The 27,274-nt window shown below is 45.3% G+C and overlaps 1 protein-coding gene across 1 annotated transcript in view; it reads right to left on the bottom strand.

The window, feature by feature from the left end:
• Positions 1–20,404, bottom strand: part of MLXIPL (MLX interacting protein like) — a 146,699-nt gene extending 126,295 nt beyond the window's left edge. The window contains exon 1 of the mRNA XM_089657360.1: positions 20,146–20,404. Coding sequence (XP_089513486.1) covers positions 20,146–20,369 — 224 coding nt within the window. The 5' untranslated portion in view covers positions 20,370–20,404. The remainder of the gene's footprint in view (positions 1–20,145) is intronic.
• Between the last annotated feature and the right edge of the window lie 6,870 nt (positions 20,405–27,274).

Genomic DNA, 27,274 nt, shown 5'->3' with positions numbered 1-27,274 from the left:
CACAATTACCAGTTGAAATTGTGCAGTGCCAAATAGCAACAAAATGGCCTGGTCATTAAGGGGTGGTAAATCTTCCAGAGGACAAGTGGTTAAAAATGAATAGCTGATGTTATAGCACAGTGGTCTCCAAACTGCAGCCCGGGGGCCAGATGTGGCCCTTTGCTTGCTTTTATCCAGCCCTCAAGGCATTATTCCTCCCACTGCAAGCAACAGTGTGGCATAGTTTCTTCCACTGACATTGACAATGGGGCACTATTCCTCCTATTGACAACAATGGTGGGGCACTATTCCCCCATTTATACCAATGATGGGGCACTATCCTTCTATTGATACTAATGATGGGGCACTGTTCCTTTCATTGATACTAACCATGAGGCACTATTCCTCCCATTGACACCAATGATGGGGCACTATTCCTCCTATTGAAACCAGTGATGGGGCACTATTGCCCCATTGATACCAACGATGGGGCACTATTCCTTTGTTTGATACTAATGATGGAGCACTATTTATCCTGTTGATACTAACGATGGGGCACTATTTCTATTGATACCAAGGATGGGGCACTTTTCTTCCCATTGATACGAACAATGGGTACTATTACTCCTATTGAAACCAGTGATGGGGCAATATTTCCCCATTGATACCAATGATGGGGCAATATTTCCCCATTGATACCAATGATGGGGCACTATTCCTTTCATTGATACTAAGGATGGTGCACTATTCCTCCCATTGATATTAACGATGAGGCACTATTTCTCCCATTGATACCAATAATGGGGCACTATTCCTCCTATTAAAACCAGTGACGGGGCACTATTCCCCCATTGATACCAATGATGGAGCAGTATTCCTTTCATTGATACCAATGATGGGGCATTTTTCCTCCCATTTAAACTAATGATGGTGGCACTATTACTCCCCCTAATACCATTGATGGGGCACTATTCCTTCCCCTAATACTAATGATGGGGCATTGCTTACTACCATTGACTCCAGGACATTTTCTGGGGTTTTCTGATTGGTGTCTTTTTTTTATTCTATTTTTTAGTAAGCAGCAACTCATAGCAACCAATAATCACTTTGTAGCTCCAGTGAAATTAAATCTGATTAGTTCCTATTGGTTTACCAGCTTCTACACATCACTACTATCATTTGTACTTTTTGCAGAATAAGCTCTTTTGGCTACACTGCTCCTTTGGATCATAGGAATGCAGTTCGTTCTGCACTCCTGTAATATGTTTTCAGCCAACAACGGGCTGAAGCCCACTGTCGGCTGACATCACAGAGTTGATCCAGGCTCTGAAAAGGACCCGACCATATGGTCAGGATCCACTCAGAAGCCTGGACTGGCACATGGCTCAGCCTCTCAGCAATCCATTGAGAGTCTGAGCCAGCACCTTCAACCCCCTCCACAGACTAGTGTTCCAATGAGCGCTGGAGGGGCAGAGTAGAGAGCCGGAGACTGACAGTCACGGGTCTCTGCTCAGAGCATAGAGAAGAACTGACCAATCAGGGCCCTGTGCTCAGTTCTCTGTGCAGAGCCGTCGGGGGACAGATGCAACATCGGATCAATGCTGCATCCAACTAGGTGAGTGTATTGGTTTTCTTTTCAAAATTGCATACTTCTCTTTTAAGCAAAAGGAAGGCAGCAGGACTGCAATAAACCTTTTGAGGCAGATATTATGCACATTAAATAAATACATAGTTGAGAAAGTGGAAATTGTTTATTTGCCATATGCCCAAGGGCTCATTTATATTGCCCGGGATGCTAAATGCTCCATTTTAGCATTTGGGCAACTGTCTGTTTTAGTGGCAGTGAGCCACGGTGAAGGGGTGGTATGATGCATGTTTCAGAGCTTCGCACTGTTTACTTTTTTTTTTAACTATTTGAAGTCAACAAAATGACACTTCATATGTGTCTGTGTACAGAAGAGAGGTGCACTGTGCTGCTGTGCGGTGATATGCAGTACCTACCTGTGTGCTGCCAAAAAATGCTATATGTGTGCATTTTAAAACAACTCACCACACTGCACCTTAGGGCTGCATTGCAGTGTGAATGAGGCATGTAGAAAACAATTGTTTGTTTAGCAGTGACTGGTGCTTATCCAGTGCAGAAAAATACTAGTCACTGCACCATGAACATGCAGACCCTGATGGACCCTAATAGATTGTAGCATCCTCCTAAGCAGCTAGGTGAAGCTAGACTCCAATTGATAGATAGGGGTTGAGTAGCAGCCCAGGTGTGATAGTCAGAGGGGTCAAATTTCGGTCAGGGCTGAGAGGCTCTGCAGACCAGCTCTCTGAGACTTCCCCCTGCTCTGGAACTTTGGAGAAAGATCTAGAAGCAGTGGGCAGAGATGAGGAATGGCTGATCTGCACTTTTACCAGATCCTGGCCAATCCCCAACAGGAGGTTTGGCATGGGGCCAGCACAGCCCTTGAAGTGACAGAGCCTGCTAAGCAGCAGGAGAGTTCAGGTGGAAAATAGAGAGGAAGCGAGGCTGAAGAGCAGGAGCCTGGGAGGGGGCCCAGATGGAGAGGGGCTCACCTACAGGCAGAGGACCTTGGAGGGAGGAAAGCTCAGGACCTCACCAGCCCCCAGAGCGAGGACTCCTTGTGCAGCAGGGAAGGAGTGGCCCAGCTAGAAGGCTTGATAGCAGCTACCAACCCACCAGCAGCACAGGACAAGGACTGAGTGAGTAGACCTGCATTCCCTGAGCCAGTAAGGGGAAGAAGCACTCTAGTAGGAACTATAGGGGGATCCAAACTTCAGTGACTCCTAAGGAGGTAGTGTTACAAGATCAAGGTAACAGTCACATGAAAACATACACTCTTAAAGATGCAACAGTACAGAAACCTTAAATGCATGCAGGTTCACATAAGCCGATACTGGGAAACAAAGTACAATCCTCTGCTGCAACCACTACTTCTCACTCAGTTGCTGGCCACTTAACACTCAATGTACTAACTTTCCACACAAGAAAAGGGAAGCCGCTCACCATATAAAGGTCTTCAGTCCAATAGTCAGTCCACCTGGAGCTCTAATGCGTTTCACTCCAAACAGAGCTTACTAATGTAAGTAAGATTCAAGGGCTGGTGAATTAATTTTATAGAGGATGGTGGGAATTTGTGCTGTGGGTGATTTTAGCTTGGGGAGTAGATGCCTGCGCTGGGGGTATGTACAGGGATGTACAGAAGTAAGGAAGGTGGGTGCATAGGTGAGCATAGTTAAAGTGGTTTTGGGGGGGGGGGGGTTAGAGTGGAGAGGTTGGGGAGGTTTGGGGTGCAGAGTTTATCAATCAGTGAGCCGTAATGATGTGCTGTGACCTCTAGCAACCAATTAGTGAGTTGTAATGATGTGATATAACCTTTAGCAACCAATTGGTGAGCTGTAATGATGTGCTGTAACCTTTAGCAACCGATAAAAAAGTGGTAATGATGCACAGTAACCTAGAGCAACCAATCAGTGAGTGGTAATGAAGTGCAGTAACTTCAAGCAAGCAATCAGTAAGCGGTAAGGATGTGCAGTAACCTCTAGCAACCAATCAGTGAGTTCTAAAGGTGTGAAGTAGCTTCTAGCAACCAATCAGTGAGACGTAGTGTGTGCTGTAACCTCTAGCAACCAGTCAGTGAGCAGTAATGATATGCTGTAACCTCTAGCAACCAGTCACGATTGCTGCCTGATCTGCTGCTGCAAACTGATTTTTAGTCTAGCTGCTATTTATTGTTTGTCTCAAAGCAGGTAAAGAGTGAAATTGCATGGGGGGGGGGGGGTGTCAAGAAAATGTTTGCCCAGGGTCCAATCAATGTACAGACGGCCCTGCCCCAGCTGGGAGCAGACAGTGCTTATTGCTAGCTTGCAACAATCGCATGCACAATCAGGCAGGCTGGTTGTACCCATGTTGATTGATCAATAAACTTGGGTACATTCAGCCTACCCATACATGGTTCAGCAAGAACCGGATGAGATTCATACTGTCTATGGCCAGCTTAAGAGCCCCTTAAAACCACAATTTTTTTGATTGTGGTCAATTAAGTGTTAGTTTTGTAGTCTATCCAAGAAACATCACATTGTGGTTATTACGAGATATACTTCCCTAGGCTCTACTGGGTCATGCAGATAAAATCAGCATTTGAAAACCATGCCTGAGGGTAGACTATAAACAGAGTGCAATTCATGAAAAGTAAAGCTCCATTAGATTTGAACCCTTGCTTTGACCTGCAATTAACTAAAAATAATTTAATATGAAGGCAGAAGATAACTGGGAGATCAGCTGTCAGGAAATTTCAGATAACACATTTAACTGATAAAATATATTTAAGGAAATCTCTGCAGGGATAAATATGGGGGTTGTCATTGCTCACCTGTTCTTAAAAATGCTACTTGGCTGTCATTCTGATCCACAAGCTGCAATACTTTCTGAATCAATCTAGATGATTTGCTAAATGAGTACAGAAACCTCACTTTGCAAATTGGATGTTCACTTTGCTTAGTGAATAGGGTGAAGCAGCATTCACTTCTATCACAAAATAACGCACAAGCAAAAATTCCGTGTTTTTTTCTTTCAGTTGACTTGCACATGATTGGGGCTCACCTTTGATCTGCATTGTTGCGTCAGTGAACAACTAGCATTTTCAAAATCTAGCCATCGATGGGGGTTATACTGTAAGCATAGGTTTCCGTATGACGAAGATGTGAAGATTGGAAGCTGTGCTCAAACAGGCTAGCAGAAGGCAAAGGACTAGTCACTAGTATAGCTCTGGGCTCTTCTTCCCATCACTGATTTTCATTCCACGTTCTGCACTGTAACAATGTGTGGAGGCAGCCATCTTGATGGAGGAGTACAGTCTTGTTTCATCCATGCCAGAGCTGCCTCTTTCCCAAAATAAGTGATAAGAGAATAGTTTAAGGCTCCGTTCACATATAGGCGTTTTCAATGGCGGGTGGATTTGCCGTGATTTTGCCTGCGATTTCAAACCGTGCTGTTCAAATATCAAATCGCACATCAGCGTGTTAAGGTGGCATTCATTTCAATGGCATCTAAAAACGCGGAGAGATTCTGCCACCATTATCGGGCGACAAATCGTGCAAACCAAATCACACGACGCGCGTCATGCATAATAATTTTCAGAGCTTATTTCGGGAGACATGTGTTACGCGACTGCAGCACAATTTGTCACATGACAATCTAGGCAGAATCACCCTCATATTTTCAGGCGCGATTTAAATGAATGGACGCGCTGATGTGCAATTTGGCATTTTAACAGCATGGTTTGCAATTCCACACCTATATGTGAATAGAGCCTAAAGCAGCAGGAGAGGTGTACAAAGCACAGAATAAATAAGGCCAAAGCAGGGAGATCCTTGCACAAGAGGTCCTCAAATATAGTTTCCTCTCCAGCATGAGACATCACCATATCTCATATATATAGCACACAGGTATCATTTGTATCATGTGTTTTTTTTGGATTTTTGATTGATATCTTTTAAAATACACCTATGATAAAAAATTATAGACCCTTCATTTCTTTGTAAGGCCCCTTTCACACGGGCGTTCCGTTTTTTCAGCAGTTCAGTCACATTTTTTTCCAAGAAAAATTGGATCAGTTCACATCAGTTTTGCATCAGTTCACATCAGTTTTTCATCAGTTTACATCACTTTTCATCAGTTCACATCAGTTTTTCATCCGTTTACATCACTTTTCTTCAGTTCACATCAGTTTTACATCAGTTTACATCAGTTTTCATCAGTTTTCATCAGTTTTCATCAGTTCACATCAGTTTTTCATCCATTTACATCACTTTTCATCAGTGCACATCAGTTTTTCACCAGTTTACATTAGTTTACAATCATTTTTTTATCCGTTGTTCATCAGTTTACATCCGTTCTTTCATTCATTTTTCATCAATTTCCATCCATTTTTCATCTATTTTCATCCGTTTACATCAGTTTTACATCTGTGTACATCCATTTTTGTACGTTCACATCCGTTTTACGTCCGTTCCGCGTTATTTTAACAGAAGAAAAATAGGGTTTTCTTCTGTTAAAAAATAACCGGATGTGGACATTTAACAGATGTAAACAGGTGAATATCCGTTTACATCTGCTAGTCCATAGAAATACATGGGTGTTTGTTTTTTATCCGTAAATGGACAGATGAAAAATGGACAAACGGAACGCCCATGTGAAAAGGGACCTAAGTGAGGAAACTTACAAAATCTGCAGAGGATCAAAAATTATTTTCACCACTGTATTCAAGATAATGCTTCTCAAAGAAACAGCAATACCGTTAACTAATCAAAGACCATCTGGCTTACTTGGTAACTCTGTGCATATAGTACTGTCATACGGTTGTGCATTATACCCCTCAGCAACCAATCACAATTCAGCTGGTACAGATGACCATCATTAATCACTTCCCCGCCACCCTATAGCAGAAATACTGCTACAGGGTGGCAGGGAGCGCAAAATCACATATATATATGTGATTTTGCGCGCGCACACACTACCCGCGTCTCCATTCGCGGCCGCGGCTGTCAATCACCAGGTCACGGCCGGTAATTACCCGCCGGCGCCCGGTGATTACCAAGGATCTCCGAGGGTGGGGAGGGCTGCTTTGTTTACTAACAGTCCTCCTCCCTGTCGGCTCGGGCACACTGCTCATTCAGAACAGTGTGCTTACAGTGAAGCACCAATATACCGTCCCCCCAGTAAAACACTCCCAGCACACAGTTAACCCTTTGATCGCCCCTCATGTTAACCCCTTCCTGCCCAGTGCCATTAGTACAGTGTCAATGCTTTTTTTTTAGAACGATCACTGTATTGGTGTCACTAGGGATGTCAGTGACCCCAAGTCAGTTCCCCCCAGTGTCAGAATGCTTGCCACAGTCCCGTTATAAGTCTCTGATCGCCGCCATTACTAGTAAAAAAAAAAAAATTCCACTATATATACCGCCGTTTGTAAATGCTATAACTTTCACGTAAACCAATTAATTTACATGTATTTGGATTTTTTTTTAGCAAAGACATGTAGCAGAATACATTTTGGCCTAAATTTATGACAAAATTTGTTTTTTTTTACTGGACATGTTTAATAGCAAAATGTCAAAAGTACTGTTTTTTTCTCAAAATTGTCAGTCTTTTTTTTTTATAGCGGAAAAAAGAAAAATTGCACAGGCAATCAAATACCACTGAAAGAAAGAAAGCTCAATTCATGGGAAAAAAGACATAAATTTAATTTGGGTGTAGCATTGCACGACCGCAGTTGTCAGTTAAAGTAACTCAAAAAATGGCCTGGTTAGGAAGGGGGATAAATCCTCAGGATAGCAAGTGGTTAAACTACTATAAGCTTAGTGGTTATTGGTTACTATGCAGCACTATACATCATTGCTTTTTGCACAATATTTTGATTATAAACTGATATGTTTATGTACACAAAAATCATCCTTGTTAGCAAACCTGGAAAGAGCAAGTCTCTATTAAGCAACTAAGATTATTATCACATTAGCCACTACATAAAAGAAACCTGCTAAATATTATCCCATTAGCCCCCACATAAAAGAGACCTGTCGTATATTATTCAGTTAGCTCTTCCAGAAAAGAGAACTTTGTTCAATTAGCATCCTCATTGTAAGCTTCATATTTCCCATCCAGTCTGCAACCCAGTACTACAGCCACTAATTAACCCTTTCATGTTCATTTGTTGTTTTTTGGGTTTTTTTTGGCACAAGCAGAGATTCATAGCAGCACCTTTACAACCAAAGACTGCTCAGATCAATGAGGCACCTTATAACTTAAAAACATATTTCCACCTTTTTCAAAATGTATACCGTATTTTTTGCTCCATAAGACACACCTGACCATAAGACGCACATAGATTTTAGAGGAGGAAAACAAAAAAAAAATTCTGAACCACTGGACTGCAGATATAGTACAGGAGATGACCAGAGACTGCGGACATAGTACAGGAGATGACCAGAGACTGCGGATATAGTACAGGAGATGACCAGAGATTGCGGACACTGTACAGGAGATGACCAGAGACTGCGGATATAGTACAGCAGATGACCAGAGACTGCGGACATAGTACAGGAGATGACCAGAGATTGCGGACATAGTACAGGAGATGACCAGAGACTGCGGACAGTACAGGAGATGACCAGAGACTGCAGACATAGTACAGGAGATGACCAGAGACTGCAGACATAGTAAAGGAGATGACCAGAGACTGCGGACATAGTACAGGAGATGACCAGAGACTGCGGACATAGTACAGGAGATGACCAGAGATTGCGGACATAGGAGAGGAGATGACCAGAGACTGCGGACATAGTACAGGAGATGACCAGAGATTGCAGACATAGTACAGGAAATGACCAGAGACTGGGGACATAGTACAGGAGATGACCAGAGACTGGGGACACAGTAAAGGAGATGACCAGAGACTGCGGACATAGTACAGGAGATGACCAGAGACTGCGGACATAGTACAGGAGAAGACCAGAGACTGCGGACATAGTACAAGAGATGACAAGAGACTGCGGACATAGTACAGGAGATGACCAGAGACTGCGGACATAGTACAGGAGATGACCAGACTGCGGACATAGTACAGGAGATGACCAGAGACTGCAGACACAGTACAGGAGATGACCAGAGACTGCAGACACAGTACAGGAGATGACTAGAGACTGCGGACATAGTACAGGAGATGACCAGAGACTGCAGATATAGTACAGGAGATGACCAGAGATTTCGAACATAGTACAGGAGATGACCACTGAGGACATAATACAGGAGATGACCAGAGACTGAGGACATAGTACAGGAGATGACCAGAGACTGAGGACATACAGTCAGGTCCATAAATATTGGGACATCGACACAATTCTAACATTTTTGGCTCTATACACCACCACAGTGGATTTGAAATGAAACAAACAAGATGTGCTTTAACTGCAGACTGTCAGCTTTAATTTGAGGGTATTTACATCCAAATCAGGTGAACGGTGTAGGAATTACAACAGTTTGCATATGTGCCTCCAACTTATTAAGGGACCAAAAGTAATGGGACAATTGGCTTCTCAGCCGTTCCATGGCCTGGTGTGTGTTATTTCCTCATTATCCCAATTACAATGAGCAGATAAAAGGTCCAGAGTTAATTTCAAGTGTGCTATTTGCATTTGGAATCTGTTGCTGTCAACTCTCAAGATGAGATCCAAAGAGCTGTCACTATCAGTGAAGCAAGCCATCATTAGGCTGAAAAAACAAAACAAACCCATCAGAGAGATAGCAAAAACATTAGGCGTGGCCAAAACAACTGTTTGGAACATTCTTAAAAAGAAGGAACACACCGGTGAGCTCAGCAACACCAAAAGACCCGGAAGACCACGGAAAACAACTGTGGTGGACGACCGAAGAATTCTTTCCCTGGTGAAGAAAACACCCTTCACAACAGTTGGCCAGATCAAGAACACTCTCCAGGAGGTAGGTGTATGTGTGTCAAAGTCAACAATCAAGAGAAGACTTCACCAGAGTGAATACAGAAGGTTCACCACAAGATGTAAACCATTGGTGAGCCTCAAAAACAGGAAGGCCAGATTAGAGTTTGCCAAAGGACATCTAAAAAAGCCTTCACAGTTCTGGAACAACATCCTAGGGACAGATGAGACCAAGATCAACTTGTACCAGAGTGATGGGAAGAGAAGAGTATGGAGAAGGAAAGGAACTGCTCATGATCCTAAGCATACCACCTCATCAGTGAAGCATGGTGGTGGTAGTGTCATGGCGTGGGCATGTATGGCTGCCAATGGAACTGGTTCTCTTGTATTTATTGATCATGTGACTGCTGACAAAAGCAGTAGGATGAATTCTGAAGTGTTTCGGGCAATATTATCTGCTCATATTTAGCCAAATGCTTCACAACTCATTGGACGCCACTTCATAGTGCAGATGGACAATGACCCAAAGCATACTGCAAAAGCAACCAAAGAGTTTTTTAAGGGAAAGAAGTGGAATGTTCTGCAATGGCCAAGTCAATCACCTGACCTGAATCCAATTAAGCATGCATTTCACTTGCTGAAGACAAAACTGAAGGGAAAATGCCCCAAGGACAAGCAGGAACTGAAGACAGTTGCAGTAGAGGCCTGGCAGAGCATCACCAGGGATGAAACCCAGCGTCTGGTGATGTCTATGCGTTCCAGACTTCAGGCTGTAATTGACTGCAAAGGATTTGCAACCAAGTATTAACAAGTGAAAGTTTGATTTAGGATTATTATTCTGTCCCATTACTTTTGGTTCCTTAATAAGTGAGAGGCACATATGCAAACTGTTGTAATTCCTACACTGTTCACCTGATTTGGATGCAAATACCCTCAAATTAAAGCTGACAGTCTGCAGTTAAAGCACATCTTGTTCGTTTAATTTCAAATCCATTGTGGTGGTGTATAGAGCCAAAAATGTTAGAATTGTGTCGATGTCCCAATATTTATGGACCTGACTGTAGTACAGGAGATGACCAGAGACTGAGGACATAGTACAGGAGATGACCAGAGACTGCGGACATAGTACAGGAGATGACCAGAGATTGCAGACATAGTACAGGAGATGACCACTGAGGACATAATACAGGAGATGACCAGAGACTGCAGACACAGTACAGGAGATGACCAGAGACTGCAGACATAGTACAGGAGATGACCAGAGACTGCAGACCTTTGGGGAGCGGGGGGGAGGGCGGGTACCCGAATTTGACAGGTACCCGCTCCACGTCTGCAGAGTTGTCCTCTCTGTAGACTTGTGGGACAAGTGACAGGTCCCAGAAGACTACAGGTGGCCATTCACAAAGTGCAGAGCTTCTCATGCATGCGCAGTGGGCACCTGACCGTAAATCTGCAAGCTGCCACAGCCGGTTGCCCACACTGAAGATGCCGGTGCTGGGAAGAGAAGATGGCCGGTGAAAGCAGGACACCACTGGACCAAGGAACAGGTAGGACAGAGGAGTAGGTTCTTCTGCACAGTAGAGCCGAGCGGCCGTCCCGATATTCTAACACAGCGGCGGGAATACCGGGCCAGCCGCTCCATATTTGCTCCATAAGATGCACAGACATTTTCCCCCAGGCATCTGGGTGGACCCCGACATTAAAGTGTGGATTTCTCCAGAGCATGGACCAGCTCGGAGACTTTGGCCAGCTTTCAGCTGAATACAGGTCACAGGAGTGCAGAACAAAGTGCACTCCTGCGACCCACAGAAGTAGGGCCAAAAGAGCTTTAGCGCTATTTCTGCTTTTAAATTTCATTATTATTTATTTTTGTGAATCAAACAAAGCAGAAAGGACTTTATTCTACATAGCTCAAATCTTCCATTCCAGTATCCTTACGGCTAGGGTCACACTGCTGCAATCAGATTTTGATCTGACTTTCAGTGAGATTATGTACTGCAACTTGGATTTGGTTTGCATCTTCTATGGGGCTGGCTGTGCGCAGAAGCTGTATATCCATGCGCAGAACTACACCTGCATTTTATGATATATGCCCTCCTGCCAGGGGCGGACTGACCATTTGGAAACTCGGGCACTGCCCGAGGGCCCGGGGTCAGCAGGGGGCCCCATGAGATGTCCCTGGTACCTTTTTCATAGGCTTTTTTGAGTTTGGGCAAGGACACAGGGGCCCCATGATCTCCTATTGCCCGGGGGCCCCATGAGTTGTCAGTCCACCCCTGCCTCCTGCAGAAGGCCGAAGTCTTGTCCTGGTGTGAAAGTGAGGGGAAAGTTCACTGAGGACCAGGTCACATTAGGTTCCATTTGCACTGGGCTTAAAAATTCCAGTTCCCTTGGAAGAAAAGAAAAAGCTGATATAGAGTGTTTTTGTACACAGTTTAGGTGAGTTTACCATTTTTTTCTGCCAGAAAGCTCAAATCAAAAACACAAACACAAACCAAAAGGGTTTTTTCCTGCCTCTAAATGTTGAGCTTAAAATATGCCTCTGATCGTCCTACTGTGCATGGATAGGATAACACTGTGCTGCATCTACAGGTAAAACACAAAACGTCTGTAGAAGCAGCGATTTTCAAGCCTGTGTGCATAGAACCTTAGAATGTGTGTGTTTGCAATAAATGTGCAATACATAAATAAGTTGAAGTGTTGCAATAAATAGGACCAAATTTAGACCTAGGGTTGAGTGGGTCCGTCATACACAGCAAATAAAATATGCAGCAAATCACTGGATTTGCACAGCAAATACCATTTATTGCAGAACATTGGAATTACCAAGTTATACATTTATAGAAAGGGTAAAGTTGAGCTCCAGGAATTATTTGTATTGCATAGTTACATTGGTCCAGCTTGGCACAATGTAAATATACGTATCTCATACCTGATGGACTGCTGAAAATCGTTGCTACTAGGATAATACCTACAATCTTCTGGGTCCTGTTTGGGTTCCATGCGAGTGGCTACCCCACTGCACACCGATCACTAGGTGTCACTTACTTGGCACTGTCGCCATTAATAGAACATTGGGAAATTGCAGAGGCACTAGAGAAAAGGAGTGCTGCAGTGGCTGGGGCTGTGGGAGGTTGAGAAGCAGAGTGGGACACTGTTGGAAGTTGGGGCTGAAGGCTCTCCACTCTGCAGTAGGTTGGGTTGGCACTGCAAAGAGCTGGTGGGGGGGGGGCACTGTGGGAGACTGCATGGCACTGAGAGGCTGGATAGCACTGTAGGAGGTTAGGAGAGAGCATTGGTGTCCACAATAGATGGTTGGGAGGGCACTATTGGAGATAAGAGGCACTTCTGGATATTAAGAAGTGCCAACATCTGCCAAAATCTGCACGTTCCTAACCCCAGAAACCACTAAACAGCTCAACCACTCCCTCATCTTATCACGACTCGACTACTGCAACTCCCTCCTCACTGGCCTGCCTCGCCACAGGCTATCCCCGCTTCAGTCAATCCTGAATACGGCAGCCAGACTCATCCACCTTACCAACCGCTCCATTTCCGCCACCTCCCTCTGCCAATCCATCCACTGGCTTACGATTGCCCAACGGATCAAATTAAAAATCCTAACACTGACATACAAAGCTGTCCACCATACTGCCCCGAACTACATCACTGACCTAATATCCAAGAACCACCCAACATGCACACTCCGCTCCTCACAAGACCTCCTTCTCTCTAGTTCCCTGGTCTCCTCCTCCCATGCATGCCTCCAGGATATCTCCAGGGCGTCACCCATCCTCTGGAACTCCCTACCCCAATCCATCAGACTATCACCTACTCTCCTCTCCTTTAGGCGCACCCTGAAAACCCACCTCTTCAGGGAAGCCTACCCCACCCCCTGCTAATTGCCGACCTCCTCCACTCCTCCTATCACCCCATCCCCCACAGCTATCTCCTCCTGTGCCACTATCCCCTCCCTCCTAGATTGTAAGCTCCAAGGAGCAGGGCCCTCGAACCCCTCGTGTATCACATTGTGTTGTTATTGTACTGTCGCATGTTCTGTCCCCCTCTGTAATGTACAGCGCTGAGCGAACTGTTGGCGCTTTATAAATACTGTATAATAATAATAATTAAGAGGATTTGCAACTAGCTGGAGGCCCATTAGAAGGATGGTCATGGCCTGGTGGTTGAGAACCACTGAACTATGCAATACAGATTAATTCTAGGAGTTCAGCTTTAAATGAGTTCTGTAGCAGAAGTAAACACAGATGTAAATACATGCCAGAAAAACTCCAAGTAGATCTACATCCACCATCCACTTAAATATATAAAAACAGAGCAGAGAGACTGGCACAGCCTGACCGTGCTGGAACCACATCCACCCACAATTTCCTCTATAAATTACCTTTTATCACAAACTGATCAATAACTATGCAGTTGGTTTGCTATGCGGCTCCATGTACACTGACCTAAAAAAACACCAGTGCTTTTGGCAGAACAAATGCTAAATTTGGGCATTTCTTGTACTAGCGTTTAGCATTTTTTTCTGCCAAAAAAAGGTTCTCAAAAACGCAAAACAGAAGGGTTTTTTCTGGCCTCTAAACGCTGAGCTGAAAAACTCCTCCAGACTATCTAGTGTGTATGGACACATAGGATAACATTAGTTGCTTCTACAGGCAAAATACTAAACTCTTGTAGGATCAGCATTTTTTTAAGCCGTTGTGCATGGAGCCTGACAATAAACATTTTACAAAATGCACAACGCGTCATTATGAGGTCTCACTCACACATGCAGGTGAATGCTACCTTCCTTAACCTCTTGCCAGCCACCTAACGCATATGTGGAGGGTGGGGGGTGCAGTACCATACGATTTGTCAGTGTGTAATCTGCTGGATGGATGACAGGAGGGAGAGCCCACAGAAGACAACACAGCTCACCTCCTCCGGGCTCTTTCCTCTCTGCTGCTTCTCTCCCTGCTCCAGGCTCGTCAGCTGCTGGAGGGAGAGATACATGGCCGTCGCTCTGCAACTGCCCTCCCCTGCACCGCACCACATCGATTTTCCTGCTGTCGCTCAAAAGGTCCCTTCTTCCGGGAGGCGGTGCCACCCCCCTAAAAATTGCAGCCCTAGGCAAACGCCTTGTTTGCCTCGCGATAGATACGCCCCTGCCTGCAAGGCAAAGGCATAATGTGCTAGTATGCATCACAAACTAGCACATTATGAAGGACTTACCTTAAAAGAAGGCCTCCAGTGGCGTGCTGTCACCGCTGCAGAGACCTCCATCTTTACCTTGTCTTCTTTCCGGGTTCACGGGCTGCTGCTCGCTAGAATATCTCCTAAACGGTGCATCTTTAGGAGATATTCATTTTACCTACAGGTAAGCTTTATTATAAGCTGACCTGTAGGTAACAATAATAAATGAGAGTTTACTACCACTTTAATGCCAGTGTGTCACACACATGCATTTATGAGGATCCGCTGTTCTGTGCTAAAGCAGAGTATACACTCACCGGCCACTTTATTAGGTAAACCTGTTCAATTGCTTTTAACACAAATTGCTAATCAGCCAATCACATGGCAGCAACTCAGTGCATTTAGGCATCTAGATGTTGTGAAGACGACTTGCTGAAGTGCAAACCGAGAATCAGAATGGAGAAAAGAAACTAGATTTAAGTGACTTTGAATGTGGCATGGTTGATGGTGCCAGACGGGCTGGTCTGAGTATTTCAATACTGCTGATTTACTGGGATTTTCACGCACAATTATCACTAGGGTTTACAGAGAATGGTCCGAAAAAGAGAAAATATCCAGTGAGTGACAGTTGTGTGGATGAAAATGCCTTGTTGATGTCAGAGGTCAGAGGAGAATGGGCAGACTGGTTCAGCTGCGACGTTCAGATGGTAGAGTCAGAATTTGGTGTAAACATTATGAAAGCATGGATCCATTCTGCCTTGTATCAATGGTTCTTGCTGGTGGTGGTGGTGTAATGGCGTGGGGGATATTTTCTTGGCATTAGCAAGGTGTACCTAATAAAGTGGCCACTGAGTGTACATGTTCAGCTTTTTTTTTTTCATTTAACCAGGGGGTTGAATGACCCCCCCCAAAATAAAAATGGCAGATCTCCGCATCTACACAAACAATGTTTGATGCCAGAATCTCCCCTGCTATGCTATTATATTCAGACAGGTGAGACCCCCCCCTCCCAGAATACACAGATCAGCACTTGCAACCATTGGCTGCAAGTGCTGATCGAATGCTGGTTTTCCAGAAACACGATTGATTTTTGGTCTGTGTGTACCTTGTTAAAAAGTAAGCTCCAAGTACACTGACCAAGAGCTGGTGGGAGGGGCTCCCAATCATGTGACCACTATGACAGCTAATCAGAGTGGTCACATAAGCAGGAACTTCCCATTGTTACAAACTAAAGAGGCACAGGGAGCAGGGCCAGATCTAGCCTATCTGATCTGGCTAGCAGTGTGACCGGGATGCATGGAACCAATATTCCTTGTTCACTCGGCACACTTCTGTATCACGGAGTCATAACCCAGAAGTATCGTCTGACAGGTAGTGCAGAGGTGGTGCAGGAGTGAACTGGGAAGGCTGCCGTTAGTTTAAGGTGATTAAATAGAACCTGTGCCCTCTTATATCCGGTGTCCCTAACAGGGAGCCTTCTTATATCAGAGTTATTCTCAGAGTTCCTCTTTACATCAAAGCTCCTATAAGAGTCCCTCCTCACATCAGGTATCCTCCCCAAAGTGCCCCATACATAAAATATCCACATCAGATTCCCCTTTTACATCAATTACCTCATCAGAGTGCCCACTTACATCAACTGTCCCCATCAAAGTGCCCCCTATACATCAACTGTCCCCATCAGAGTTCCCCCTTACATCAAACGTCCCCATCAGAGTGCCCCCTATACATCAACTGTCCCCATCAGAGTGCCCTCTTTACATCAACTGTCCCCATCAGAGTTCCCTCTTACATCAACTGTCCCCATCAGAGTGCCCCCTTTACATCAACTGTCCCCATCAGAGTCCCCCCTTACATCAACTGTCCCCATTAGAGTTCCCTCTTTACAACAACTGTCCCCATCAGAGTACCCCCTTACATCAACTGTTCCTATCAGAGTGCCCCCTTACATCAACTGTCCCCATCAGAGAGCCCCCTTTACATCAACTGTCTCCATCAGAGTGCCCCCTTTACATCAACTGTCCCTATCAGAGTTCCCCCTTACATCAACTATCCCCATCAGAGTGCTCCCTTTACATCAACTGTCCCCAACACAGTGCCCCCTTACATCAACTGTCCTCATCAGAGTTCCCCCTTACATCAACTATCCCCATCAGAGTGCCCCCTTACATCAACTATCCCCATCAGAGTGCCCCCTTACATCAACTGTCCCCATCAGAGTGCTCCCTTTACATCAACTGTCCCCATCAGAGTTCCTCCTGACATCAACTATCCCCATCAGAGTTCCTCCTTACATCAACTGTCCCTATCAGAGTTGCCCCTTACATCAACTGTCCCCATCAGAGTGCCCCCTTTACATCCACTGTCCCTATCAGAGTTGCCCCTTACATCAACTGTCCCCATCACAGTTCTCCCTTACATCAACTGTCCCCATCAGAGTGCCCCCTTTACATCAACTGTCCCTATCAGAGTTCCCCCTTACATCAACTGTCCCCATCAGAGTGCCCCCTTTACATCAACTGTCCCTATCAGAGTTCCCCTTTACATCAACTGTCCCCATCGCAGTGCTCCCTTTACATCAACTGTCCCTATCAGAGTTCCCCTTTACATCAACTGTCCCCATCACAGTGCTCCCTTTACATCAACTGTCCCCATCAGAGTTCCTTCTTACATCAACTGTCCCTATCAGAGTTCCCCCTTACATCAACTGTCCCCATCACAGTTCTCCCTTACATCAACTGTCCCCATCAGAGTGCCCCCTTTACATCAACTGTCCCTATCAGAGTTGCCCCTTACATCAACTATCCCCATCACAGTGCCCCCTTACATCAACTGTCCTCATCAGAGTTCCCCCTTACATCAACTATCCCCATCAGAGTGCCCCCTTACTTCAACTGTCCCCATCAGAGTGCTCCCTTTACATCAACTGTCCCCATCAGAGTTCCTCCTGACATCAACTATCCCCATCAGAGTTCCTCCTTACATCAACTGTCCCTATCAGAGTTGCCCCTTACATCAACTGTCCCCATCAGAGTGCCCCCTTTACATCAACTGTCCCTATCAGAGTTGCCCCTTACATCAACTGTCCCCATCAGAGTGCCCCCTTTACATCAACTGTCCCTATCAGAGTTCCCCCTTACATCAACTGTCCCCATCACATTGCTCCCTTTACATCAACTGTCCCCATCAGAGTTCCTTCTTACATCAACTGTCCCTATCAGAGTTCCCCCTTACATCAACTGTCCCCATCACAGTTCTCCCTTACATCAACTGTCCCCATCAGAGTGCCCCCTTTACATCAACTGTCCCTATCAGAGTTGCCCCTTACATCAACTATCCCCATCACAGTGCCCCCTTACATCAACTGTCCTCATCAGAGTTCCCCCTTACATCAACTATCCCCATCAGAGTGCCCCCTTACATCAACTGTCCCCATCACAGTGCTCCCTTTACATCAACTGTCCCCATCAGAGTTCCTTCTTACATCAACTGTCCCTATCAGAGTTCCCCCTTATATCAACTATCCCCATCAGAGTGCCCCCTTTACATCAACTGTCCCTATCAGAGTTGCCCCTTACATCAACTGTCCCCATAAGAGTGCCCCCTTTACATCAACTGTCCCTATCAGAGTTCCCCCTTACATCAACTGTCCCCATCACAGTGCTCCCTTTACATCAACTGTCCCCATCAGAGTTCCTTCTTACATCAACTGTCCCCATCACAGTTCTCCCTTACATCAACTGTCCCCATCAGAGTGCCCCCCTTTACATCAACTGTCCCTATCAGAGTTCCCCCTTACATCAACTGTCCCCATCAGAGTGCCCCCTTTACATCAACTGTCCCTATCAGAGTTCCCCCTTACATCAACTGTCCCCATCACAGTGCTCCCTTTACATCAACTGTCCCCATCAGAGTTCCTTCTTACATCAACTGTCCCTATCAGAGTTCCCCCTTACATCAACTGTCCCCATCACAGTTCCCCCTTACATCAACTGTCCCCGTCACAGTTCCCCCTTACATCAACTGTCCCCGTCACAGTTCTCCCTTTACATCAACTGTCCCCATCACAGTGCTCCCTTTACATCAACTGTCCCCATCAGAGTTCCTTCTTACATCAACTGTCCCTATCAGAGTTCCCCCTTACATCAACTGCCCCCATCACAGTTCCCCCTTACATCAACTGTCCCCATCACAGTTCTCCCTTTACATCAACTGTCCCTATCAGTCAGAGTTCCCCTTACATCAACTGTCCCCATCAGAGTGCCCCCTTTACATCACTGTCCCTATCAGAGTTGCCCCTTACATCAACTGTCCCCATCAGAGTGCCCCCTTTACATCAACTGTCCCTATCAGAGTTCCCCCTTACATCAACTGTCCCCATCACAGTGCTCCCTTTACATCAACTGTCCCCATCAGAGTTCCTTCTTACATCAACTGTCCCCATCACAGTTCTCCCTTACATCAACTGTCCCCATCAGAGTTCCTTCTTACATCAACTGTCCCTATCAGAGTTCCCCCTTACATCAACTGTCCCCGTCACAGTTCTCCCTTTACATCAACTGTCCCCATCACAGTGCTCCCTTTACATCAACTGTCCCCATCAGAGTTCCTTCTTACATCAACTGTCCCTATCACAGTTCCCCCTTACATCAACTGTCCCCGTCACAGTGCTCCCTTTACATCAACTGTCCCTATCAGAGTTCCCCCTTACATCAACTGCCCCCATCACAGTTCCCCCTTACATCAACTGTCCCCATCACAGTTCTCCCTTTACATCAACTGTCCCTATCAGTCAGAGTTCCCCTTACATCAACTGTCCCTATCAGGTGTTATGGATTTGTGGATGCACTCTCTGAGGTCTGGGGGAGCACAACTAAAACCTGGGGGGGGGGGCATAGCCTGCCCCAGATCCCCCTCTAAATGGGGCCTGGCCAGGAGGCAGCAACCGGTTACAGGTGTAAGCAATCTGGTTCACTTATGCCACAAGACACATTTAAAAATGATACAATAAATAAAACCAAAGTAAAACCTTTTTTAGAAGACTGCAGCAAAACATTGCTTCCCAACAGTAATATGAATAAAGTAAACCAATTTATTATACATTGGGGGAGATTTACTAAAACTAGAGCACTCCGAATCTGGTGCAGCTGTGCATGGGAGCCAATCAGCTTCTAACTTTAGCTTGTTTGATTAAGCTTTGGGAACAAAACCTGGAAGCTGATTGGTTTCTCGCGGAGTTGCGCCAATTTCTGCACTCTCCAGTTTAGTACATAACTCCCATGATATTTTATATGGGGGTCCTTCTGGCAGGGGGCCGGGTAATTGCCTATTTCCCCCCTTCTATGACCAGATGTGATGATGTATATAGAGAAGGGCTATGCAGTGCAGATGGTCAGAAGATCGGGGACATTCCCAGGACTGGAGAAATCAGGGACAGCTGTCGGTTCCACCAGCACCGCTCAGGTCATCGCCCCCATCCAAGCCTGCACACTGACAGCCATGACTCACCTGTATGCCAGGCTCATACACTCGAAGAGTCGGGTCAGCGTGGGATCGATGCTGTTTCCAGGGACATTGCCCGGACTCTCGGCTTCTTTCCCCCGGTGGGGCGAGGAGACCATAAAGTGGCCGCTGTGGATGACCTGCAGCCGGGGACGGAGCCCCTCGGTATCCGAGTCCGAGTCGGAGTCCACTGTGGCCCCCGGGAGCTGTCCAGAGCCGCAGCCTGCCATGTTACCCACACACCCGAGGAAATGACAGCCAGAGGGGGGCACCCGTGCAGCGAAGACACGCCCAGCGCAGGTAGACACCAATTAGAAGAAGAGGACAACCACGGCCTGCAAGTGCTCTCCAATCACCAGCGAACACTAGGCGTATTATCTGCATAACCACGCCCCTTGTAAGTTTATTCCCACAAGGCACGCCCCTCTGCCTTCAGCTGTCAGGTAAGGGCTGTGCGCTCCTGGCAGGGCTGTACAGGTAGGGCCCCCTGCAGGGAGGGTGGGCATCGCACAGTGTGCAGCGCTCCTCATCTGCAGGCTGGACATTACATTGGCTCGAACACCCACACAACTTTCTCCACTTCCCTATCCCTGAACTCACTGTAAGTTCATAATACTCTGCTGGCTCAATATTTCTACATGGGCGTGTCTTGTGCCTTCATCTCACTGATAACAAACAAGGTGTTACATAAATAGCTGCTCAGATTTCTACGGTCTCCTTGGCTGTGAGCTCATCAATACAGGGAGACAGCCTGGAGTAAGGGAAGGGCTGGCAAAGGGATCAGTCCTGGGTTACAGTGACTCTGTTACAAACATGACAGGCAGAGAATTCCCTTTACTAAAGACAGATAGGCTTGTTTACTTTGCAAGGGAATTTGCCCCTAAGCATGGTGAATGTGGCAAGGTTTCACTTTTGCACAGAATACCCAATCACATGCAAGGAAAAGAAAAAAAAGCAGCATTTTTGCTTGTGCATGGTTAGATGATGGAAGTCACTAGAGCGCTACCGCATTCACCAAGGTCTGGGGCAAAGTCCCTCTCTAAATGCAACTTTTTTATTTGCCTTTAGTAAAGGAACCCCTATGTGTACCTATGGCTGCAGGTACATGGGGGTCATTTTCTTGTAGTATGTAAGAGTCAAACTGTTGAGGAAAATGTTTCTAGTCAATGGTGGCAGAGTGTACAACGGGGATCGGCAACCCGTCGATTGCAATCTACCTGTCGATCTACCTTTTGCAAGAATGTAATAAATGCTGCTACACTGATAAAACAGAAAATGTGTATTTATTAAATGTTTGCGTTGAAACCTGAAGAGCATTGCAATCCCAATCAGTGCATTGTGGGTGCAATGTAGAGGCTCCTGCATTGTTTACATCCCAGCCCCAGGAGGTAACGACAGGGCTTTTTTTCAGTGGGAACGTGGGGGAACGCAGTTCAGGCACCTCCAGCACTGAATGTACAGTGAAGGAAATGAGTATTTGATCCCTTGCTGATTTCAAATGTTTGCCCACTCACAAAGAAATGATCAGTCTAAAAATCGAATGGTAGGTGTGTAGTAACACTGAGAGACAGAATAGCAACAAAACATTCATAAGAAATGCATGTCTAACAAATTATGCACTGATTTGCTCATGATGATGATGCTCATGAGGGAAATAAGTATTTGATCCCCTATCATTCAGCAGGATTTCTGGCTACCAGGTGTGTTTCATACAGGTAACAAGCTAAGATTAGAAGAAGTCTCTTAAAGGGAGTGCTGCTAATATTGTTTTGTTAAAAGATACCTGTCCACAGAAGCAATCAAATAATCAGATTCCAAACTCTCCACCATGGCAAAGACCAAAGAGCTGTCCAAGGATGTCAGGGACAAGATTGTAGACCTACACAAGGCTGGACTGGGCTACCAAACTATTGCCAAGCAGCTTGGTGAGAAGGTGACAACAGTTGGTGCAATCATTTGCAAATGGAAGAAACACAAAACAACTGTCAGTCTCCCTAGGTCTGGTGAACCTTGCAAGATCTCACTTGGAGTGTCAAAGATCATGAGAACAGTGAGGAAGCATCCCAGAACTACAATGATCTCCAGGCAGCTGGGGCCACAGTCACCAAGAAAACAATTGGTAACACAATACGCCAACAAGGACTGAAATCTTGCAGTGCCCGCAAGGTCCCTCTGCTCAAGAAAGCACATGTCTAGGCCCATCTGAAGTTTGCCACTGAACATCTGAATGATACAGAGGAGGACTGGTTGAAAGTGTTGTGGTCAGATGAGACCAAAATAGAGCTCTTTGGCATCAACTCAACTCGCCGTGTTTGGAGGAGGAGGAATGCTGCCTATGACCCCAAGAACACCATCCCAACTGTCAAACATGGTGGTGGAAACATTCTGCTTTGGGGGTGTTTTTCAGCTAAGGGGACAGGACAACTGCACCGCATCAAAGGGACGATAGGCGGGACAATGTACTGTCAAATCTTGGGTGAGAACCTTTTTTCCTCAGCCAGGGCATTGCAAATGGGTCATGGATGGGTGTTCCAGCATGACAATGACCCAAAACACATGGCCAAGGCAACAAAGGAGTGGCTCAAGAAGAAGCACATTATGGTCCTGGAGTGGCCTAGCCAGTCTCCAGACCTTAATCCGATTGAAAATCTGTGGTGGGAGCTGAAAGTTAGAGTTGCCAAATGTCAGCCACCAAACCTTGATGACTTGGAGAGGATCTGCCAAGAAGAGTGGGCCAAAATCCCTCCTGAGATGTGTGCAAACCTGGTGGCCAACTACAGGAATATCTGACCTCTGTGATTGCCAGCAAGGGATTTGCCACCAAGTACTAAGTCATGTTTTGTGAAGGGGATCAAATACTTATTTCCCCCATGAACATGCAAATCAGTGCATTATTTGTTAGACATGCATTTCTTTAGAATTTTTTGTTGCTATTCTATCTCTCAGTGATACAATACACCTACCATTCGATTTTTAGACGGATCATTTCTTTGTGAGTGGGCAAACATTCAAAATCAGCAGGGGATCAAATACTTATTTCATTCACTGTATGTAATGGCAAGGGTTTCTGGAATGTGCTGGGGGATGTATGGCTGCTGTGGAAGTCTATTTCTGCCAGTGGGGATCTATTGTTTCTTGAGGGGTCTATTGTTGCTGGCTGCTGGAGTGTCTATTGATGTCAGCTACTGAGAGATCTATTGTTGCTGGTGGGGGTCTATTGTTGCTAGGGTCAGGGGCGGATTGACCAGTCAAGCACTTGGGCACTGCCTGAGGGCCCGGGGTCAGTAGGGGGCCCCATGAGATGCCCCTGGTACCTTTCATAGGCTTTTTTGGGTGTGGTTTGAGTGTGGGCAAGAACACAGGGGCCCCATGATCCCCTTTTGCCCGGGGGCCCCATGAGTTGTCAGTCCGCCCCTGGCTGGGGTGCATCTTTTGTAGCTGGCAGGTATTTTGTTGCAGGAGGTCTATTGTTGTTGAAGGGGATCTCTGTTGCTGGTGGGGGTCTATTGTTGTTAGCTGCAGAGGATCTAAATACTGCTATTCTTGTTATCATTATCAAATTCCATACAAATTCCACAAAATGATACTTCTGAATTCTCTAAAAGGGGCGGTATTGGGAGGTAGCGAAGGGGTGGAACCTAGGGACGGTGCTCAGAGGTTGTTAGGGGGGGCAAAGACAAGGGGTGACTCAGAAGGGGGGAGTACCTGCACCTATTCTCTGAGAAAAAAAGCCCTGGGTAAAGGACCTTATATCATGGGGTTTGAGGAAATAACCAATGGACTAAAAGTGTGATGACATCACCACACTTGTGCCAGAGCTCTGGGGAAAATAAGATGTGTAGTCACCCTATTCACAGATCCCTGTGAATGGATGACGCAGCTGTACAAGTGGAGCCATGTTAAATTAAAAAAAAACAACAGAGCACCACAATTAAGGTAAGTTGGGGGTCAGTTTTAAAGTGGGGGGTTGGGAAATGTGACAATGTTTTATGTCACACCTTAAATATGGGTGAAACATGGTCCACACACTACTAATCTCCCGTGACTCCTGCAGCACTCAGTGGTACAGTCTGCCAACTCCTACATCCCTGCAGGATACAGTTGTGATGTAGGGCCCAATGAAAGGAACCATGGTGCTCAGCAGGGGACTGGGAATTCAATACTCTGGAAAATCTGTTGGATGAAAAGTGTTCTGCATGCACCTTAGCTTTCAAAGAGAGTGATGACAGGCTGTCCAGACAGCAGGACTGGTATAATATATCTTTCCTATACAGGTGAGGTGAACATTTATAACTTAAAGCAGTATTAAACAGCAAACCAAAAATATATATATATATATATATATATATATATATATATATATATATATATATATTGCAGCTTGCAGCCACTAACATACCTCCTGTATTAGAGTGCCCCCACTTTGGAGGAAGGAGCACAGGGGGCACCTTTAGATAGCAGCATTGTCAGTCTGTGGGAATGAGAATGTTAGGAGTGTTAGATGTACTAGCAAATTTAAATAGGTCAACAAATTGAAGCCAAGCTTCAGCTCACACATTATAATCATTTAGAGCAAAGTTTTTTTTCCATTTGGGATAAACGTTTTCCATTAATAAATAAAGGCTGATGATTGCAATCACCCCTGCTAGTGTTATATGGTTTGTCTCACTAATACTTTGAGCTTGAGAGCTTGTTCTGAATGTAGCCATCACATCCAAGAATTGGTAACCTGCAATATAACAAATGTTTGCTTTTATGTGGTTTAATACCACTTTAATTAAAAGGAATGCATATTATTTTCACCCAAGGGGTTGAATTACTGAAGGTAAATAGACTGTTCACTTTTCAAGGGATTTTCCCCAGAGCTTAGTGAATGTGTTGCAATTTTAACATGCAACAAATACCCACTCAAAACAAGTGCAAGAAAAATAAAACAAACAGCAAATTTGCTTGCACATGATTGGATGATGAAAGTCAGCAGAACTTCACCTCATTTACTAAGCTCTGAGGCTAATTTCTTTGGAAAGTGGTGGTCATTTTCTTGTAGTGAGTAATAGCCAAACTGTTGAGGAAAATGTTCTTGGTCAATGGTGGCAGTGTGTAAACTGGGGATCAGCAACACATCGATCTCAATCTACCTGTCGATCTACCTGTCAGTTGTGGACAGATGATGGGGGGACCCCTGACCCATTATCCTCGGTCCTGCTGACTCCTGCCCTGTGCTCTGCTGACCCCCATGCACTGACCTGCTGACCTCCCATAGACTGCCCTGTTGACCCCTGTCCTCTGCTATGCTGACCCCTGCTCTCTGCCCTGCTTACCCCTTTTCCTTTACTGACCATTGTCCTCTGCCCTGCTGATGTCTGTTCTTCACACTGCTGACCTCTGTCCTCTGCCCTTTTGCCCCTCTGTAGATTGCCCTGCTGACCTTTTGCTCTCTGGCCTGCTAACCCCATGTACACTGCGCTCCTGATCCAATGTACACTTCCCTGCTGCCCCCTGTCTTTTTCCCTGCTGACCCCTGTCCTCTGCCTTGCTGACACCTATAATCTGCTCTAAAAACTATTGACTCCTGTACTTGGCCTTAGAAACTACTAACACCAGTGCACTGCCCTACATATTAATGACCACTGTATACTGCCCTACATACTACTGACCTCTGTACACATACTGCAGACCCTGTTCTCTGCCCTATTTACTACTGACCCCTATACTTTGCCCTACATACTACTGACCCTGTACTCTGCCCCACTTACTACTGACTTCTGTACACTGCCCTACATAAGACACACACTGGCCAGAAAGCAAACAAGCTAGTAGGGCAAGAATTAAGAGCAGGCAGCCAAGCCAGAATTGAGGACAGCCAGACTTGAAACTAGTCAAGCAAGTCAACCTGCAGTACCAGTTGTTCTGCTTCCTGATGGACTCCTGCATCAAATTTGTCAACCAATTACTCTTCAGGTGTGAAAGAAAATGTGAATGCCAAATTTATCACAGAAGCTAACTTTTAAGGTACGCTACATTTATTTTCTTCATGTTCAGTTTTCTTAACGCCACCCTTATCTTTTACTGAGGCCTTTCTTGTTAGCTTCATAAGAAAAACAAGTTGTTGCACCCCAGTAAATTTGGATCTCTTCTATGTTGTTCAGGTAGACCTCAACTCCTTAACGGCTGTCTACCCCTGGTGTGGACTAAACAGGAGTTGCTGGAGTGAGCAGGCTGAGATTGGCTATTTAGGACTTATCAGTAATGATTCCAATAGTATTATTTTCTCACGAATATAGTATTAACCAATTCCTGACCACTCACTGTAGCTTTACTGCTACAGTGCGGGCCTGCTGCACAGAATCACATATATATACTTGATCCTGCTTTTTTGAGTAGGGGATGTGTGCATGTATGCCTGCCTGGCCACACTGTCATTGGTTCCCTTACATGACAATCACCGGGTCCCAGCCAGCAATTCATGGCCGAGACATGGCAATCGGTGGAGCGAGTAACAGGAGAGAGATCTGTGTATGTAAACAACACAGATATTTCTCCTGTCAGAGGGGATGTGCCTATTTTTATCTCCTTACACACCAGCACATCCCCTAGTAAAACAGCACACAGTTCTACTAGTAAAACAGCATGCAGTACCCGAGTAAAACAGCACACAGTTAGCCCTTTGATCAACCCAGATGTTAACCCTTTCCTGCCCATTGTCATTAGTACAGTGAGAGTGCTTTTTATTAGCACTGATCACAGTATTAGTGTCACTGGATGTGTCAGTGGCAGTTAATCAGTTCCCATCCAGTGTCAGTTAGTGTGAGATTGTTGCTGCACTATCGCAGTACCGCTACAAGTCACTGATCACCGCCATTACTAGTATAAAAAAAAAAATTCCAGTATCTATACTATTGTACCTTTGCAGAGACTATAATTTTCACGCAAACCAATTAATATACACTTATTGGGATTTTCTTTCACCAAAGACATGTAGCAGAATACATTTTGACCTAAATTTATGAAGAAATTTTATTATTTACATTTTTATATTGGATATGTAATATAGCAAAAAGTAAAAAAATTAGCTTTTTTTTAAATGTTTGGTATTTTTTAATTTATAGCGCAAAAAATAAAAAACCCAGTAGTG

This window comes from Staurois parvus, unplaced genomic scaffold, assembly GCF_062004578.1.
Source record: "Staurois parvus isolate SC_StPar_1 unplaced genomic scaffold, SC_StPar_1.0 ptg000029l, whole genome shotgun sequence".
NCBI classification, from domain to species: domain Eukaryota; kingdom Metazoa; phylum Chordata; class Amphibia; order Anura; family Ranidae; genus Staurois; species Staurois parvus.
The sequence above is the reverse complement of the archived record's forward strand: the minus strand, read 5'-3'. Positions and strand labels throughout refer to the sequence as shown.